General features: G+C 46.3%; 1 protein-coding gene across 1 annotated transcript in view; it reads right to left on the bottom strand.

Moving 5' to 3' along the window:
• Positions 1-17388, bottom strand: part of SEMA5A (semaphorin 5A) — a 155688-nt gene that overhangs the window by 34129 nt on the left and 104171 nt on the right. The window contains exon 13 of the mRNA XM_054984946.1: positions 16844-16987. Within this exon, the coding sequence (XP_054840921.1) occupies positions 16844-16987 (144 nt within the window). The remainder of the gene's footprint in view (positions 1-16843; positions 16988-17388) is intronic.

Below are 17388 nucleotides of genomic sequence, written 5' to 3'. Positions count from 1 at the left end.
GCTGGCAAAGCCCACCCCCTGCCTTCAGCCAGCCGGGATCAAGCATGGAGCAGGTGGCAATGCCCATCCTTCATTTGGCTGTGATCAAGCACAGAGCAGGTAGCACTGCTCGCCCCCTGCCTTCAGCGAGCCAGGATCAAGCACAGAGCAGGTGGCCCGCCTACAACCAGCTGGGATCAGGAACAGAGCTGCTGGAAATGTCCTCCGCTCTTTACCCAACTGGGATCAAGAATGGAGCAAGTGGAAATGTCGCCCCCCACTTTCACCCGGCCGGGATCAGGAGCAGAGCAGCTGGCAAAGCCCAACCCCTGCCTTCAACCAGCCGGGATCAGGAGTGGAGCAGATGGCAATGCCCACCCCTTTCACCTGGCCAGGATCAGGAGTGGAGCAGGTGGCAGTGTACACCCCCTGCATTCGGGTGGGATCAGGCATGGAGCAGGAGGCAATGCCCACCCAGTCTTCACTTGGCCGGGAACAGGCATGGAGCAAGTGTCAAGACCCATCCCCCTTCACACGGCTGGGGTCAGCAACGGAAAAGGTGTCAATGCCCACTCACCCCCTTCACCCAGCTGGGATCAGCTGCAGAGCAGGAGGAAATGCCCACCCCCCTTCTACAAGCCGGTGTCAGGAGCGGATTACAATACACAGAGTGAAAAACACCCGGATATCTAACAAAACTACTATATCTATTTCTCTTCAACATCAAAATACAAATATGTTGTTTATACAAACAATACAATCATGCTCATTAATACAATCATTGTACATAGTACTAATTGAATCTCCAGAACTCTTTGAATCAGTTCATTAATCACAGGGGGCTCCACACCCCACTCTGTTTCTTCTTTGAGCAAGGTAAGTACTCCAAGGGCAAAAAGATGGTATGATGGTAAGTGCATTCATAAAAGTCTTCTGTAATTCATGTTGTTTCTTACGATTAAAGAATCTTCCCGAAGCTGGTACAGAAGCCGGGCAGCCACTGACAGTCCTAACTGCAACCGGCTTAGCGGCAGCTTTCGTCAGGACGACTTCCTCAGGGACTGGTGGCTCACCTGATGCTGACTCATTCCAACACACCCTGGAGAGACGCAGAGGAGCTAATCCACGTGATTAATTTTACAAGCCGGTGTCAGGAGCGGAGCAGGTGACAATGCCCACCCTATTCACCTGGCTGGGATAAAGAGTGGAGCATGAGGCAATGCCCACCCTCCTTCAGCTGGCCGGGATCAGGCACAGAGCAGGTGGCAATGCCTGTCTCCCAACTTCACCCAGCAGGGATCGGGAGTGGAGCAATTCCCGCCTCCCGCCTTCACCTGACCAGGATCAGGCATAGAGCAGGAGGCAATACCCATCCCGTCACCCAGTTGGGATCAGAAGTGGAGCAGGAAGCAATGCTTGCCCCCATTCAACCAGCCATGCTCAGCCCCACTCCTCCCCACCTTCATCCGGCCAGGATCAGTGACAGAGGAGGAGGGAATGTACACCTGCCCACCCTCCCTTTTCTAGAGCCTGTTGTATTTTTCCTGCAACGGGCCTTGTTGTTATTTATATAATCCCATCAACTTACATTGCAGATTCTGAAATGATATAATAAAAGACAGATTGTAAATTCTTCAAGGCAAGGACCTAAGAGCTGAACTAAGAAGATACCTGTTTTATTAGTAAGCAGCAGTTGCAGAAGTGCTTAGGAGGCTGATTAGTATTTATACATTTATACATTAGTATTTATACACAGTATTTATATATTTAACTTCTCTCTGCCATGCTCTTTTCTCAATTGTCTATATTTTCCCCAACAAGGCAAATAGCTTCTGAGAGGGGGGCATTTGAGGTTGTGGTAATGATACAGGGAAAAGAGTAACCCCCTGATTTCTCCATCCCCATTGCCCCCCCCCCAGCTATTTTTTTAAATGCTGAGGAAAACTGTAAAGAGATCTCTCAGCAACTTGACAGCCCTGAATTTGACAAAGAGTGAAATGAAAGGAAGAGAAAGGGAGATGTTCCATTTCCATTGTTGAATGGGACATTCTGTACCTTAGAGCTGAACTAAACATGATGAGTTACTAGAGTTCAACACGTGTCTGCTTACCTCAAGGTTTGATGGGAAGTGTAGGAAGTGTAGGCTGCTGCTAGCTGCTAACGCAGTTTCAGGCAGGGGCTGGGCGAAGAGGTCAGCCGACAGGTACCTGGAGCATCACTGCATCTCCACCCCACCCCCCGCTTGTCCGGCCCCTGCCCAAAGCCGCATGGCCTGGAGCTGCATAGCATGTTGTTGCTCTGTGGAGGCCACGTGAGCATGGGGGGAGCTGAAGTGATGTCCCGGGTGAGCAGGGGGAAAGGAAAAGCGATGCCGGGCTATGCAGCTCTGAGGCGCGCCTTCGGGTGGGGGCTGGGCAAGCAGGGGGGGGGAGATGCAGTGACGCTCCAGGTACCTGTCTGCTGACCTCTGCGCCCGGCCTCCACCTGAAACTACGCTAGCAGCTAGCAGTGACCTACATGTCCTACTCTTCCCATCAAACCCTGAGGTAAGCAGACACGTGTTGAACTCTAGTAACTCATCATGTTTAGTCCAGCGGAGGAGCCAGCAGCGCTGCTGTGCACCGGCAGCGGCTTGGACCCGATGAGGGCGAGCATCACAAATATATATATAGCATCCCTTCCAATGCACTAACATGCTTTGACTGACTTCTTTCTAAAAATCTTGGAGCAAAGTAAACCTGGGAAAGTATGAATTTAGAATGGGGGAAATGTGGAAAAACAAAATGATCATAACCTGATGTAGAAGCCCCCCCTTCCCCCTGCCAAGGCAAACTAGTTAGGAAGCTAAGGGGAAGAAAAATCTCTTGGGTTAGGACTCTGTATTTAACTTGGAAAACAGTTTTCCAAACAGCTTTTGTTCCCTCATCCAGGTTTTAATCAAGCCGTTGTAACACATTTGTCCAGTTTTAAATTCAGAATAAGAAGAACGTTTCTCAAAGACCACCGGTCACAACAAAATGCTGAAACACTACAAAATTAAAACAGTGAAAGAAAATAGTTAAGCCAGACCATCAGAGTCTGATGTCATCAAAACAACGCATAGTGTGCAAAGCTAATTTTGGCACTCCATGGTTGTTGCAAAGCAACAAGAGACCACAGCTTTGGCAAGCAAAAGTTCACTCTTTCACTGATTCATCAACTGATCTTTCTGAGCAAGAGGCCATGCTCCGGGGATTTAGATCTTAAAGCCTTGCAAATAAGGGCAATACAATTTAACCCTGTTCAATTTCTGCTCATCAGTTCCCAGGTGTTTCTTAGACCTCCCACCAAATACAAAAAACAAACAACAAATAATTTTAACAAAATTTTTCCCAAACCAGCAAAGGATAAGTAAGCCCACCTACGCATATGAGAAAAGACCAGATTGTCAGTATGCTTTGTGTGGACAGTTTTTAGAGGTGGCAGCTGGCTGGAAGAGGGAAAAAAAGACTTCTCACACTTGAGTTCTGAGATAACTTAGGTCTGAATAATAATTAAAAAGAAAGTCAGTACGCATACCTATTTTACCTAACTGGTAAATACTCATAAGGTATTTGATGAGTAGAAGCTGTTCTAAATATGAGCCAAGTTGTGTTGACAGCCCATATCTGTGTTTAAGAAGTTGAAGGCTGCCTTCACATCACAAAGCCAGCACAGAGGTTTTTATTTCCTAACATCGACTATTTAATCACAAGATAGTCTAAAACGGAGTGATTATTCCTTGTGTAGAATCCTTGCCTAATCCTCAGAAACAACATTATTTATCATCATCCAATCTTCTAATAAAAATTCAGCATACGTTTTTGCAATGATATTGATTAGACTGGGCACTGAATTTCATTTCTCTTTGTATACACTGGAATGACGATTTATGAATTTCAGTCTTAAGGCATGTAACCAGGAGATTTATGGAACAAAACAGTTTAACAGATTATGAGAACGCACCAAACGAGGCTCTTTCTGAAATGATCAGGAGGAATATTGTCCTGAGCAAATCACTTGTGAGTTGCAAGAGCCACTATGTGCTTTGTAAAGATCATCTTAGTTCACTTGTATGTAGGGTTGCCAGGTCCCCCAACCCTCCGGGAGAGAGGTTAGAGACCCCTACCAGGAAGTGATGTTATCGAGCAGGTCACGCACCACCTGGGAGTGCTCCCACACTCCTCAGGGGGCCGATTCAGGCCTGAATCAGCCATTGTGGAATGTGGGAGCGCTCCCACGCTTTGCAGCAGCCTGATTCAGGCTGAATTCAGCTAGAATTGTGCCACTGTGGCATGTGGAAATGTGCCACACTGCCCAGGAGTGCACCGTGCTGCCAGGGAGCATGCTCTGGGGGGAACGTCCCTCCACTCCCGGCCAGATAAGCGGGGGTAGGGTGAAGGCAGTGGGGGACTAGCATCCCCCCAGTGGGGGACTAGCATCCCTACTTGTACGGAAGAAAAATGTTTTGTGCTCTAGGGAATGTGATAGACAGGAGGCTGTCCTGCCCGTGAGAGCTAGAATAGACCCTCAACTATTCCACCCCTTTGCCTGTGTGAGTGTAACCTCAGCATACAGTCACCTTTCAGAGAGGGGATGGAAGTTCAGGGGGAAATGCAGCAGAGTTTGGTTCAGGGCTGCCTCAGAAAAAGAGTGGACAGCATCAAGGGCGCTCCCGTGCTTCGCGGGACACACTACCACTGTCTGGTAGTGTAGTGTAGCTCTACCTCTGGGAGAGGACAGAGTATCCAGTTGACAGGCCTGTCTCAGGTGATAAGCCGCCCTCATACACTTTAGTCTGACTCTTGGGAAAATGCAGTTTGATGTGGAATTCTGTTAGACGATCCAAGCTGGTGATTAGGCAGTGAAAGTGGGTTTGTAACCACAAGTATTAAAAGGAATTTAAATCACCACCTGAAGCCATAACTAGCTTAAGTGCCTCAGCCGGGCTTCTCCTGTGACTGTCTGGAGACCTGCTTTTCTGTTCTTTAAAAACCACCTGCATATAAATAAATCTTCTTTGTTGTATTGTTGAACTTTCTGCTTCAGTAATCTCTGTACTCTTCAGGCACAATACAAAACTTACCTCACAATAGCGAACCCAAAGCCTTTATACTCACTACCATAAGATCATCTAGCAACTGAGGGGAAAGTTGACATTTCAAAACAAACCTAGTTGCCAAAATTATAGGGGGCTGTGTGGGTTCCCTCAGCTGGAAGAAAAGCCCTGTCACAGGGAGCAGATATTTATTTATTTACTTCTCTACCCCACCTCTCTCCCCAATAGGAACCTGAAACAACTTACATTGTTCTCCTCTCCTTCGTTTCATCCCACACTTGAATGTTACACTTCCACTCTGGATTTTATATTGAGACAACGTGGTGTAATGGTCAGAATAGGATCTGGAAGACCCACAGCTGAATCCCCACTCTGGAAGCTGGCTGGCTGAACTTGGGCCAGTCTCACAATCTCAGCCTAGCCTACCTCACAGCATTGTTGCGAGGATAAAATGAAGGCGAGCAGAACGATACAAGTTCCTTTGATTCCTCACTAGGAAGAAAGTCTGGGTATAAATGAATCAAACGATGAATAAATATATGTTGTGCTGAGCCTGAGTGGATCTGTTCTATAACTGGGAAGCCATACTTGCTGGACGGGGCCATTTTATACAGAACTCAACCATCTCTGTGTCCGGAGAAAAGAATGCCCCCCCCCCAAGCCCAGAAACTTATGAATGATGCATGCTCAAGTCTGGCAAGCCTCACTGAATTGACTTCTTCCCCACGTGTTCTTCCTACATTGAGACAATAATGTAGGATGTGTGGGGAAGAGAGGTTGTATAGTTCCTTCTTTGCGGGCAGGACAACATTTAAATCATAAGGTATTGTTGCCAAGTAGGCCCCCTCCCCTGCTTTAAGGCCTGCCATAGACTGTGTTAAAGTTTCCTGCATTACTGTTTCACTGCTGCACAAAGATTGCTTTGCACGTGTGTGTGTGTGTTAATACACGTGTCAGTTTCCTGCCTGCGTGTCAATCACCTTGCTGCTGCAATAGACTGTGCAGTTCCCTGACTCCATGTTTGGATAACTGCAAAAAGGACTCTATTTCTGGGCAGCCCTGCCCTGACTTGTATCTGGACTTCCTAGTGTGTGTTTGGACTTTATTACAAGTGTGCCCCGTGCCTGCACTGCCATCTGCCACGGACCGTGCCTGTTCCCTGCTTTGGACTGTGTTTTAAAGTGTTGTTCCCCCTGCCTCCATGGAAGCCTGCCTCATATGGGCCCAAGCCGCTGCTAGCAGCCGGGCGCCTGCCTGGGAAACCTCCAGCGAGCCTGGCTAGGCGCTCCCTGGTCAGTTCCCGCCTGGAGCCTCCCGCGGGCCGGTCGCCGAGCTTGCCCTCGCTACCGGGCAGCCTGCTATCCAGCCCCAGCTATGCCCAGCCGGCATCCATGTCCTCAGGCACCCAGAAGACCCAGGGAAGAAGACTGCTTTGAGAAGCCATTTCAGCGAAGCGGGCACACCACGTCCGCAGCGAGAGTACCTCGCCCCGCTCTGCATATCTTAGGAGCCGCTCGGAGAAGGAACTAAGTGCCGACCATCCCAAGCACTTAGAGAATGCATCTCAAAGAAACCTCCGCATTCCAGAAGCTGATGACATCAGGACAAGCCCTGTCCGCTGGAACATCCTTTCAGCCCACTTGGATTTCCCCCTCCCTCTTTTGTCCCCTCTTCCTGAGGTGTCACTTATCACAATCTGATTACCAAAGTGGCCCATCCAAGCCATTCAGTAACCCATTAGACCCTTTGTTTTAAACTGTGAGAACCACCAAGTACAGCACCAGCCCCAGGGTACGTTTTGGGGTATTTAAGCTGGTCTCTCAGACCGCATGGTGCGCGTGCCATCCTATCCAGAACCCCTCGCTGTCCGTCTGTGGTCCCAGTGCTGGCATTGGGCCACCCTCGCTGCTGTGTCTCTGCTTCGCTCCAGGATTGTGAGTATTTCCCTTATCATCGTTGGGAACCAGCTAATGCGAACGTCTCTGTATTTCATACTCTGTATTTCCTAGATCTTGTGTGTTTCTTGTATGCTTGTGCAAGTTTAGGCTTACGCCACACTAAATACACGTGTTTGGAACCTATTTGTAGTCTGCCTCTTTTTCACTAGAGTGTCTGGGATCGGGACCTCCGTAGACATAGGTTAAGATCCGCGCTAATTTTAAGTTACAGACTGCTACAGCTAATTCCCCATTATAATAAAGAGCAGTTCTGGTAACAGTATCACATTATAAACAGCCCGCTCCAGGCAAGATGACCAGGCAAGAAATCTAGCATATTACTCTGCTGTTATTCTGGCTCGGGAGGCCAGTCAATTGACTCAGGGCCAAACCACAAGTGACGAATGACACTTGAATGGCAAGTGGATTGAGTGGAGTGCAAGTGGAGGGCAAGCGAACAGGGAGAAATACACTTGCCGTTCAAGTGTCATTCGTCACTTGTAGCTTGGCCCTCAGTCAATAAGTGGGTGAGCTGAAATGGGGTCCAGTGATGTCACTTCTGGCTGTGTAGCTGGAACAGTGGTGCGGGATGCCCCCCCCCCATGTCCCATCTCCTGGTGGTTGCCAGCAATGGCAAAGGGCTGGCAACCCTAGCTCCACCAAACAGACAGCCGGATTGCACTTACTTGTAACTGTTGTTCATTGAGTAGCTTTCTGGGCAGGCGCACATTGGACTGCGAAGATGAAGACTTGAAAGATTTTTCTGGAGCTTCCCTAAGCACACAGAGAGGCCCCCTTCCCTTGGCACAAGCCAGTGTTTTCCCGCCCAATCTGGCACACGACTGAGGAGGGGAGAGGGCTCCTCCCTCGGTCCTCCCTTCATCTCCGTGGAGAAGGCAGGCCAGCAGTGAGCAGCCCACAGTGGGGAAAGGAGGGGGGGGATATGTGCTTGCAGAGAAGACCACTCAATGAACAACAGTCCCAGGTAAGTGCGACCTTGTTTTCATCTCCCTGGCTTCTGTGCCATCCATGGGAGAACAGCAAGTTCACCTGCCAGTAGGAGGAGAGTGTAGGCTGATCAGCTGAATGATGACTTCAGCACTGCTTTTCCCACCCCTGTTTCACTTCTGGAGTCAACACTGATGGAACAGCGTCTCATGAAGGTGTGTGGCCACTCCCCGGGGGCATTACAAATCAGGAAAGTAGCATGGGGGAGGCTTAAACTTGCCCACTACAGTTCCAACTGATAACTTCCAGCTCACATCTGCTTGAAAGGATACGGGATGGGCCCATAAATAGTGCAACTCCTAGTACTTGTTAGGCTCTCAACCCTCACATTTTCTTTTAGGCTGCTAGTATGTCACCTGTGACTGGTGTGTGGGATGAATATGAGTATACTGAAGGTTCATATACTGAACAGCTGAAAGGCTGCCTTTATCTCTTTAACCTTTTCTGCACGGGCCAATTTTGCCAGTTCAGTGTTTTTTCATGACCACCTGCCCCCAATTGGCCTGTGCTATGTGGCTTTTCTCCAGCTTTCCTGGGAGCACCTATACCCTGACTTTTAAAAAAATCCGATTTCCAGTCTGCTGTTTCCCCATGCACCTTTTATCCCGTCTTTTAGCATTCTACTCTCTTCTGCCCGCCCCCCCCTCCATGCTCTGCCAGCCCACTTCATTGTGACTGGCCATTTCCTCCCCACTCTTCTTTTTCCTCTCCATTTTCCTTTCTGCTCACTTTTAATTTTTTTTAAAAATCCAATATAGGATCAATGCACTGATGGGTTGAAAGGGAGAAATCCAGGAAATAGATTGATCCAGCATTCCAGTGATGCATCAATTCATCACTTGTGCAAAAGAAAAGAAAAGAAAAGAAAAAAGGGCTGGTGCTGTGATGTCACTGATGATAGCATCAGTAACAAAACAACAAAAAACGCATTTTGACACGGTGCATACTAAAAATAACGGCACCACACTGACCAAACATGAGAGGTGTGATCAAGCCAGACAATCTGGCACCTGCAATCAATTCCCTTGGCAACCGGAGGCAGGGACTGCCTGAACTCTGTATGGAAACCCCAATCTAAGCCCAATTTAGCTTGATAGGCAGGTCTTCCTTTCAAGTGTGGAGCTCCAAATTTGTTACAAGGGTACAAAGACCAGGGGGGGGGGGCTCCCAGCTCTGGCTTAGTTTGCACACAGTAGAGAGGGAGACAGTTGCTGTTGGCATTTTGATAGAGAGAGTGCATTGGAGCTTGAATTTTCTTTGTGTGTGGTGGGATAGGGATCTACCCCTTCAAGTTCCAGGGCTGCTGCCAGGCTCTGGGACAAGCTATTATTTATTATTGGTACCTTTCCTGCTGCCTGCTCAGGTCAGGTTTCTGGGAGTGGTGCAGTAGGGATCTTGACTTGGATGATGGCTGAAGGAGAGCCTGCTGGCCCTCACGAACAGCCAACCACGAACATGTTTGTGAACAGGGCCATGTTTGTGGTTGTTCATGAGTCCCTGTTTGTGGATGGCAATGAACAACGAACATCATGTTCTGTTTTTTTTCTGTTCGTGCCCATCTCTACTTTTGTTAGCACATATAAACAGAAAAGCATGGAAATTTTCCTGGAAAAGAAGATATTATAATACTGTCATGAATATATCCCCTCCATATACACACTCAAAATCTCATCAGTGCATACAAGAGAAGCCCTGTGGCAAACAATTCAATGTGCTAGGTTTTTGATCCCAGGTGTAGGTTAAAAACACATCCGAAGCTGAAGAATGCAAGGACAACAACATTGCAGCCAGTGGTGGTGCTTTCCTATCACACTGACCCCAAGGAATGTATAAATGTGTGACATGATACAAGTCTGTAGCCAAATATTACCCTCGACTGCCGTATGCTAGCAAGGCTTCCCCACCGGCAACTAGAGAAGGGAAACGAGAATCTCTCTTTCACTCACTCACTTTCTCACACACGGCAAAGTTGCAACTACAGGCCAGTGCTTGTGCAGAGCTAAGCAGTATTTATAAAAATCGTTTTGCTTTTAATCAAACAAAAACTACACCCAAAGGCAACTTTGTGTTTTCCTCCCTGTCAGAGTGAGCAGCAAGGACCTCAACCAATGGATGAACATGAGAAACCTCAAATGCATTTTAAAATCTCAGTGCAGGGGTGAATCTGAAGACTGCTGCTGGGATGTGGGATTTTGAGCTTACTCTCGATTAATCCCTGTTTTGGAGGCATTCCAAGCCAGCACAAAATGATTTTCCCTTGCCAATCTTCCCCTCCCTGTTAATTTCTTCTTTTCTCAAGATCCAGAGGGCTTAGGTTTTGCAGTGATTCTGCAGAACAAGAAATGTAAGAGCCTTTAGATCTGTGAAACTGCAGCCCTCTGTACTGACCTCATGTCTGATGAAGGCGGAAGTGAGAGGGTGATGGGGAAAATTGGCCAGGCAAGGGACATGACCCTCGGGACATCGAGTAAGGCCACAGCCAATGTTCTAAAGATAGAAACTGCTATTTGAAGGTACAAGGGGAGAGGAAGAGAATTGAGAAAGGAAGGAAGGAAGGAAGGGAGGGAGGGAGGGAGGGAGAGAGAGAGAGAGAGAGAGAGAGAGAGAGAGAGAGAGAGAGAGAATAAGTTTGTTTCCTGCAAACAAATTGCTGTCTCTTATGAAGAGGGTATGCTATCCTACAAAACATGGGAACAGATACACACTATTATCAGGAGTGAATGCCTCCTCTACATGACCATGTAGAGTTACACCTCTGGAAACCTGTCGGTTTCAGTGGACTTATAAGGAGGCAACTCTGCTTAGAATGCCACAGGTAGTCCCACACAGTAAAATCCAATCCAGAGTTACTCCAGTCTAAGCATGCTGAAATTACTTAGAACACAGTAAGTCTGCACAGCACTGATTCAGTAGTTTAGAAAGAAACATAACTAGGCAACACAAGTTTAAACCTCAAGCATTGTTGTTTTTTAAAAAAAATTGAAAATGTTTACACAGTACTACAGAAATACAAAGGAAGAATGCTTTCTTTGTACTCATGTAATTCCTAGTTCTTCTAGCATTATTTATAACTGACCTTTGGTGACCAATTTCATTTTCTTTATAATATAACATAGGAGTCCAATAGATTTCCCTGCACTTAATTTTCTTTTCATTTTTAGCATAGTCTTCTGTACCAATTTAACAGTATCTGACAATTTCAACTAGTCTATCTTAATAATAATAATAATAATAATAATAATAATAATAATAGCAATAGCAATAATGATGATGATGATGATGATGATGATGATGATAGATAGATAGATAGATAGATAGATAGATAGATAGATAGATTTATATACCACTCTTCAAGACTGGCATTGTCTTGAAGGGTGGTATATAAATCTATTATACACTCCTCAGGACAATCACCCTGTGAAGTGGGTGGGGCTGAGAGGGCTCTAAGAAGCTGTGACTGACCCAGGGTCACCCAGCTGGCTTCAAGCGGAGGAGTGGGGAATCAGACCTGATTCTCCAGATTAGAGTCCTGCCACTGCTAACCACTACACAAAACTGGCCACACTAAACTCTTCTTTGGGGCATGCCTTGTTTTTCTGGTGTTGTTACCTGCCTTGGTTCCTGAGATGTTCAGGAGAAAAACGGCCATATACATATTTTAAGTCAGTCAATCAGATTCTGTGGCATGTGGATGCGCGCCTGCTCTGCATCGTGAGCAGTATGCCTGACTGGAGCCCCGATTTGTCCGACTGAGCTAGGGGAAAAGGGGAGGGCTGGCTCGCTCCCCCCCCCTCCCAGAGAGTGATCCTGTGAGCAAATCTGAAGGCACATCTACCTCCTTTCCCTAGGCCTAATATTTACTTTACATTCAGGAAAAGAAAACTTCGATTTTGAAACTACAGTTTAAAAATATTTACATGAAGCTCTTGAGGGAGGAGAAAACACACACATATTAATAAATAAATTATGGGAATTATATTGCTGTGGTTATCAAAAAGCTTTGAAATACTCTGCCCAACCAAAACTTTGAGGGGTATGTTTCCCGCAGATAACATTTAACATCTTTTCATCCTATGCAAAGAAATGCAATTACGGTATGAGAAATTAAAATGCAAATTGCCAACTTATTAATATAAGAGGAACACACACAAGTTTTGAAGACAGTCACATATTTAAATATATAAAAACAAATTTTCATCCCAAGATAAGATTGGAAGCTTGCAGGCAATGTGAAGGTTGGTTAAGGGCAGTCAGTGGTGGCACAGCGTGTGTAAGTTTGCCAACTATAGCTGGCAATCTCCTAGGAGGAATAGAGGGCAGAGACAGGTGTGTGGGCAGGATTATTTACAGCCAAACCAGACGTTATGCCATTACATCGGGGGCACTCTGCCCAAAACTCTATGGTTAAACCACAGATTTTTTTTGGCAAATCCTAGAGTGTTGCCCCTGACAGAATGGCATCACTTCTAGTTTTCAACCAGAAGTCACATAGCAAATCATTGTAATGCTGGCACACTTCCCCATTTCCAGGATTTTTCACCCATCAACCTGGGAAGCGCCAGCAGGCAACTGAGGTAAGAAGTATGTGGACTCCCATCTACCTAAATGTGTCGATTAGTGGTTCTCTTTCACTTAAGGGTGGCCTGATTCTTCCCCATCATTTAGTGGGTAAAGCCTTCTGTGTTTAAGAATGGCACACTTTATCACGGCCACGACACTGTTGCCAAGAAGAAAACAATTATATGTTGAGTTTAGAGTACAGAAATAAAAATAATAAGGTAATAAAGATAGTTGCAATCAACAAAACCAAACAACAATAATAATGGCACAATCCCTCCATATTACAAACATCCACTTGTACCAATGGAAGTGCTAGTAACTTGCTTGAATCACTGGTGTTTAAGCGTGCCTACGTTGTCCCTGAGACTAGAAACCACTGCATTTCAAAAATGCATTACATGCGGTCAGGGCTTTTTTTCAGTGGGAACGCAGTGGAATGGAGTTCCGGAACCTCTTGAAAATGGTCACATGGCTGGTGGCCCCACCCCGATCTCCAGACAGAGGGGAGTTGAGATCGCCCTCCACACCAAGCAGCGGTGTGGAGGGCGATCTAAACTCCCCTCTGTCTGGAGATCAGGGGGCGGGGCCACCAGCCATGTGACCATTTTCTCCAAGGGCAACCCACCGAGTTCCACCACCTTTTTTCCCAGAAACAAAGCCCTGCATGTGGTGGTTTTGATACAAATGAATTTCAGTGGAGTTTGCTGTTGCAACCAAGCTTTACTGCTCCTCCATTCCCACTGCAGCCCCTTGTACTCTTGGAAAAGCTGCTCAAAAGGCTGTCGGGGGGGGCGGGGGGAGACACCCTCTGGAATTGTGTGGGATAGGAAGGGCTGTAGCTGACGGGAAACCAGTGAACACTGCAGACTGCATGAGAGTTCTCATCACATTTTCTGAGCGCATGATTCATTGGATGCAAACCATTATTAATTAGCCCTTGCAACAATTTTGTATGGAAGTTCAGCAGGGTTACACTAGAAATGTGTACACAATATTAGAACAGGATGGAAGTGGGAGAGATCCTGCTAGTTGCTAGGACTCTTGTGCTTTGGCTCTGCTTAGCATTTCGAAGTCTTCTTCCCTTGTTTGTTTGTCATGATTTTTAGGGGTATTGGCATTGCATTTTTCGTATTGTAAGCCATTTTGGGTCTCCAGGGAGAAAAGAGGCATATAAACAAAAAAACTAACAAATAAATAAAACACCCACACCCAACTGGGATGAGCTGCTTGTTTTATTCTGCTAACAGAAACGGCTTTGTTTTCTCTGAAATAATCTCTGCTTTATTCCTCTAGGTACAATGTTTTAGTTCAATACCAATAAATGAGATTTACAAATACTCTTGGCTATTTGTACCTCCCCAGCTAATTGCTCACAGAGAGAAAAATAATAAAAACATCAGAGAAAAGCACCACTGCTTGCTGTTCCCTCACTAGCACATAGTACACATATGAACAGATCTGCCTGAGTGGAGGTTTTTCTTCAGTTTTGTGATAAGAAACCTTTTAAAATGAGATGTCAAAGACAGAACATGACCTTTGAATGCTTAACATGTGGATCCTCCCATATCTGCAACTGAGATATGCCATCACAGTCCTGAAGCCTTCTGAAATCTACATTTATTTAAGTCTCCCTGTCCTGAGGGCAATGCTATAAAAAGATGGCCATATTGGTCTCTTAGATACAAGTTTATGTAGCACAGAATGAAAGATGTATTTATGCGCTTCTAGTTAAAGTGCCAAAGAGTGTAGAGCCTTGAAGAGGGGAAAGGATAGATCCAGCCAACCTGCAGATTCAATCTGCCAACCTGTCGATATTCACAAATGCTCCAGAAATTTTGCCCCAAATAAGAAAATGTGTTACCATAGCTTGGATACTACTAAGCCTTTAAAAAAATCATTTTATTTTCCAAAATTTATATTCCACCTTTCTGCTCTCACAAGGGCAACCAAGGCAGCTAACAAATTAAAACATACATGATAAAAATTGTATTTTAAAATAATTAAAATAAGCCAAGAGAACTGTCATTAAAACAAGAACAAAACAACAACTAAAAACATTGGGCAGGAAGGAGGATCACCAAAAAGGAACACCAAACCAAACAAAAAAGACGTCACCTGCTGGCAGGAGACAGCAACAGAAGGGGAGTCTCTCTGGGGAAAGAGTTGCAGCATTTTGGTGGCACTCCGGAGAATGCCCTCTCCCAGGTTGCCACTTGCTTAAGCTAGTCTCTCTCTACACGAGACCTCTTACAGGAGGATGCTCAAGGGAGATGCAACGTTAGCCGGGAACCGAAGTTTCAATTTCATCTCTCTACAGGAGGGTAGTTGAAAAAGATAGAACCAGCAGGAATCGCTCCTCAGGCGGTGTAATTTCATCTTCACATCCCCAAAGACTCTGTCAATTTCACCTGCCCAATGATGAAATTAACAAACCCTCTGAGGAGTGATCTCTGACAGCTCTGTCTTTTTCAACTACCCTCCTGTATAGAGGTGAAACTGACAGAGCTTTTGGCTCTGTCTTTTTAAACTATGCTTCCTGTCTAATGTCTCTCCCTACACTTGAGCATCCTTGTGTAAGAGGTCTTGTGTAGAGAGATTCTTAGGAAGAAGCACCCAAAGGAGGGCCTTGGAAGATGACAGTAGTGGTCAGATAGGTTCCCAAGGGAGTAGGTGGTCCTTCAGGTATATCTGCTTGTGGTGTGCCCTGTCTGTTGCAAAGGCTGCATAATGCATTGTCTTGATGCTAGGCATTTTTTGATTATTAAAGGAGTGGCCTTGCATAAGCAGCAGTGCCTATTGCTGCAGAAACGTGCCCCGGCAATGGAAAAGGGTACAACCCAAACGGAAACCAGGCTTAGATTCCAACCTCCCTGATACATCTTTCATTACTTTCTAGTTTTATGATGATTGCATCAGGTGGGTGAAGGAAGGACAAATTTTATTGCTGCGAGTGTGCGTGTGTGGTCCTACTTGACTTATGGCGACCCCTGGCGGGGTCTTCAAAGCAAGAGACTCACAGAGGTGGTTTGCCATTGCCTGCCTCTGCAACCCTGTTTTTCACTGGAGGTTTCCCATCCAATTACTAACCAAGGCCGACCCTGCTTAGCTTCTAAGATCTGACAAGATCAGGCTCACCAGGGCTATCCAGGTCAGGGCTTATTGCTGGGAGACTGCTCATTTATTGCGGGGACATCCCTTAGCAGCGACATACATGCTGTTAGAAGAGCAAATGGGTATGCTGGGTTTCTCCTGACTGCGCCCAATTTCAATGCTCCATTTCCTTCTGATAAGAGAGAGTGACAACCTTTCTCTTATATGGGAGGGGGGAAACTATGGGATAGGGACCCAGGCCAGTGACTTTGGGGAGCAGGATTTGCCCCTCTGTCTTACCCATAGCATTCTGCTTTTTGTCCTACTGAACTTAACAGAAGCCACCAAGAATAAGTCCTTGGATCCATTTTTCAATCACTTTACTAGTCTCTGTACCAGGCATCTGACGAAGAGAGCTGTGGTTCTCAAAAGCTTATGCTGCAATAAAATTGGTTAGTCTTAAAGGTGCTACTGGACTCTTTTTGATTTTACTAGAAGAGTTTTCCACTCATGTACCAGGGAACCTTGGAGGTTCCTCAAAAGCTTATTAGGGAGTCTCAATTAAAAGATCCGCAACGGCACATCTTTTCCTGCAATGTGCAGCCACATGCAATAGGTGTTGGAAGCGCTGGCTATTGACCTAAAACAGCTGAATGCCCCCCTGAGAACACGCACCACAGGGTTCTGAGATGGGGGTTCAGCAGATGACACAAGTTTGAGAACTTTAGCTCTGCAGAGTGATGGAGTCGTGGGAACTGGCTTTCTTCATACAGATAAGAAAACAAGGCCCTGGAAATATTCTCCTGCGCTCTGTAGATGCTTAGCATATTTAAGAGGTGGAAATGACCTCAGCTGGACAACCAACAATATGGAGCTGGGACCATACATTACTTTCTTCTGAATTGCAGGTTTTGAAAGCTGCCACGCTGCAGCCTGAACACACTATAATCAACTTGTAGGGAGAGGAAGTGCTACCTGTGGGGCTGAATTGGGCGGATGAAGCTAAGGGAAAAATGAAAGCACAGCTGAGTTTTCATTTCCTTGGTAACGGCAGCAATGCTCGCAACCCAAGACAGCAAAAATTAGAGATACAGGCTAGGAGGATACAAAGAAGAGGTAATGAGAAAGGGTAGTAGTAAGATAATGCCGAGACAAGAAAAGGGCACAAACGGGGCAAGGAAGAGGATCCTACCGTTCTTCGCGGTTCTGTCCCACACACACACGACCTCCGTGCCGAGGGCTTGGGTTACTGCAGGAGCGCTGGCGGACTTGGAAGCCAATTCCACAGGAGGTGCTACAAGGAGACCAAGTAGTCCAGGGAGTCCATCCTCCATTCCTGTAAGGATAAAAGATCTAAGTTTGAGGCACGCAGGCATCTGGAGTTTGGGTGGGGAGGGGAAAAACTATTTCAAGCGTGGAAACAGCATGTCAGGGAAGTGTGACGGTCCCTCCTTCCTCCGCCCCTTCTCTGCTCAGAATTTCCAGCTTCCCGAAGTGACTTCACCTTTTTTCTCTTTGAATTCATAACAGGTACATACAAACACTAAATGCAACAGTGTACTCAAAACACAACAGAAAGGGCCAAGGATATACACAGTAAGGGAAAAACTACTAGGGGAGAGATGGAACCCTCTTTGAGCCAAGAGAAAAGGAAGGGTACAAATATCTTAATAAACGTGCTACACGTGTTAGCCCTTCAGTTATGCCAGTTTCTGAGCAGCATCTAGACATGATGGC

Source organism: Eublepharis macularius, chromosome 7, assembly GCF_028583425.1.
Source record: "Eublepharis macularius isolate TG4126 chromosome 7, MPM_Emac_v1.0, whole genome shotgun sequence".
Classification (NCBI taxonomy): Eukaryota; Metazoa; Chordata; class Lepidosauria; order Squamata; family Eublepharidae; genus Eublepharis; species Eublepharis macularius.
The sequence above is the reverse complement of the archived record's forward strand: the minus strand, read 5'-3'. Positions and strand labels throughout refer to the sequence as shown.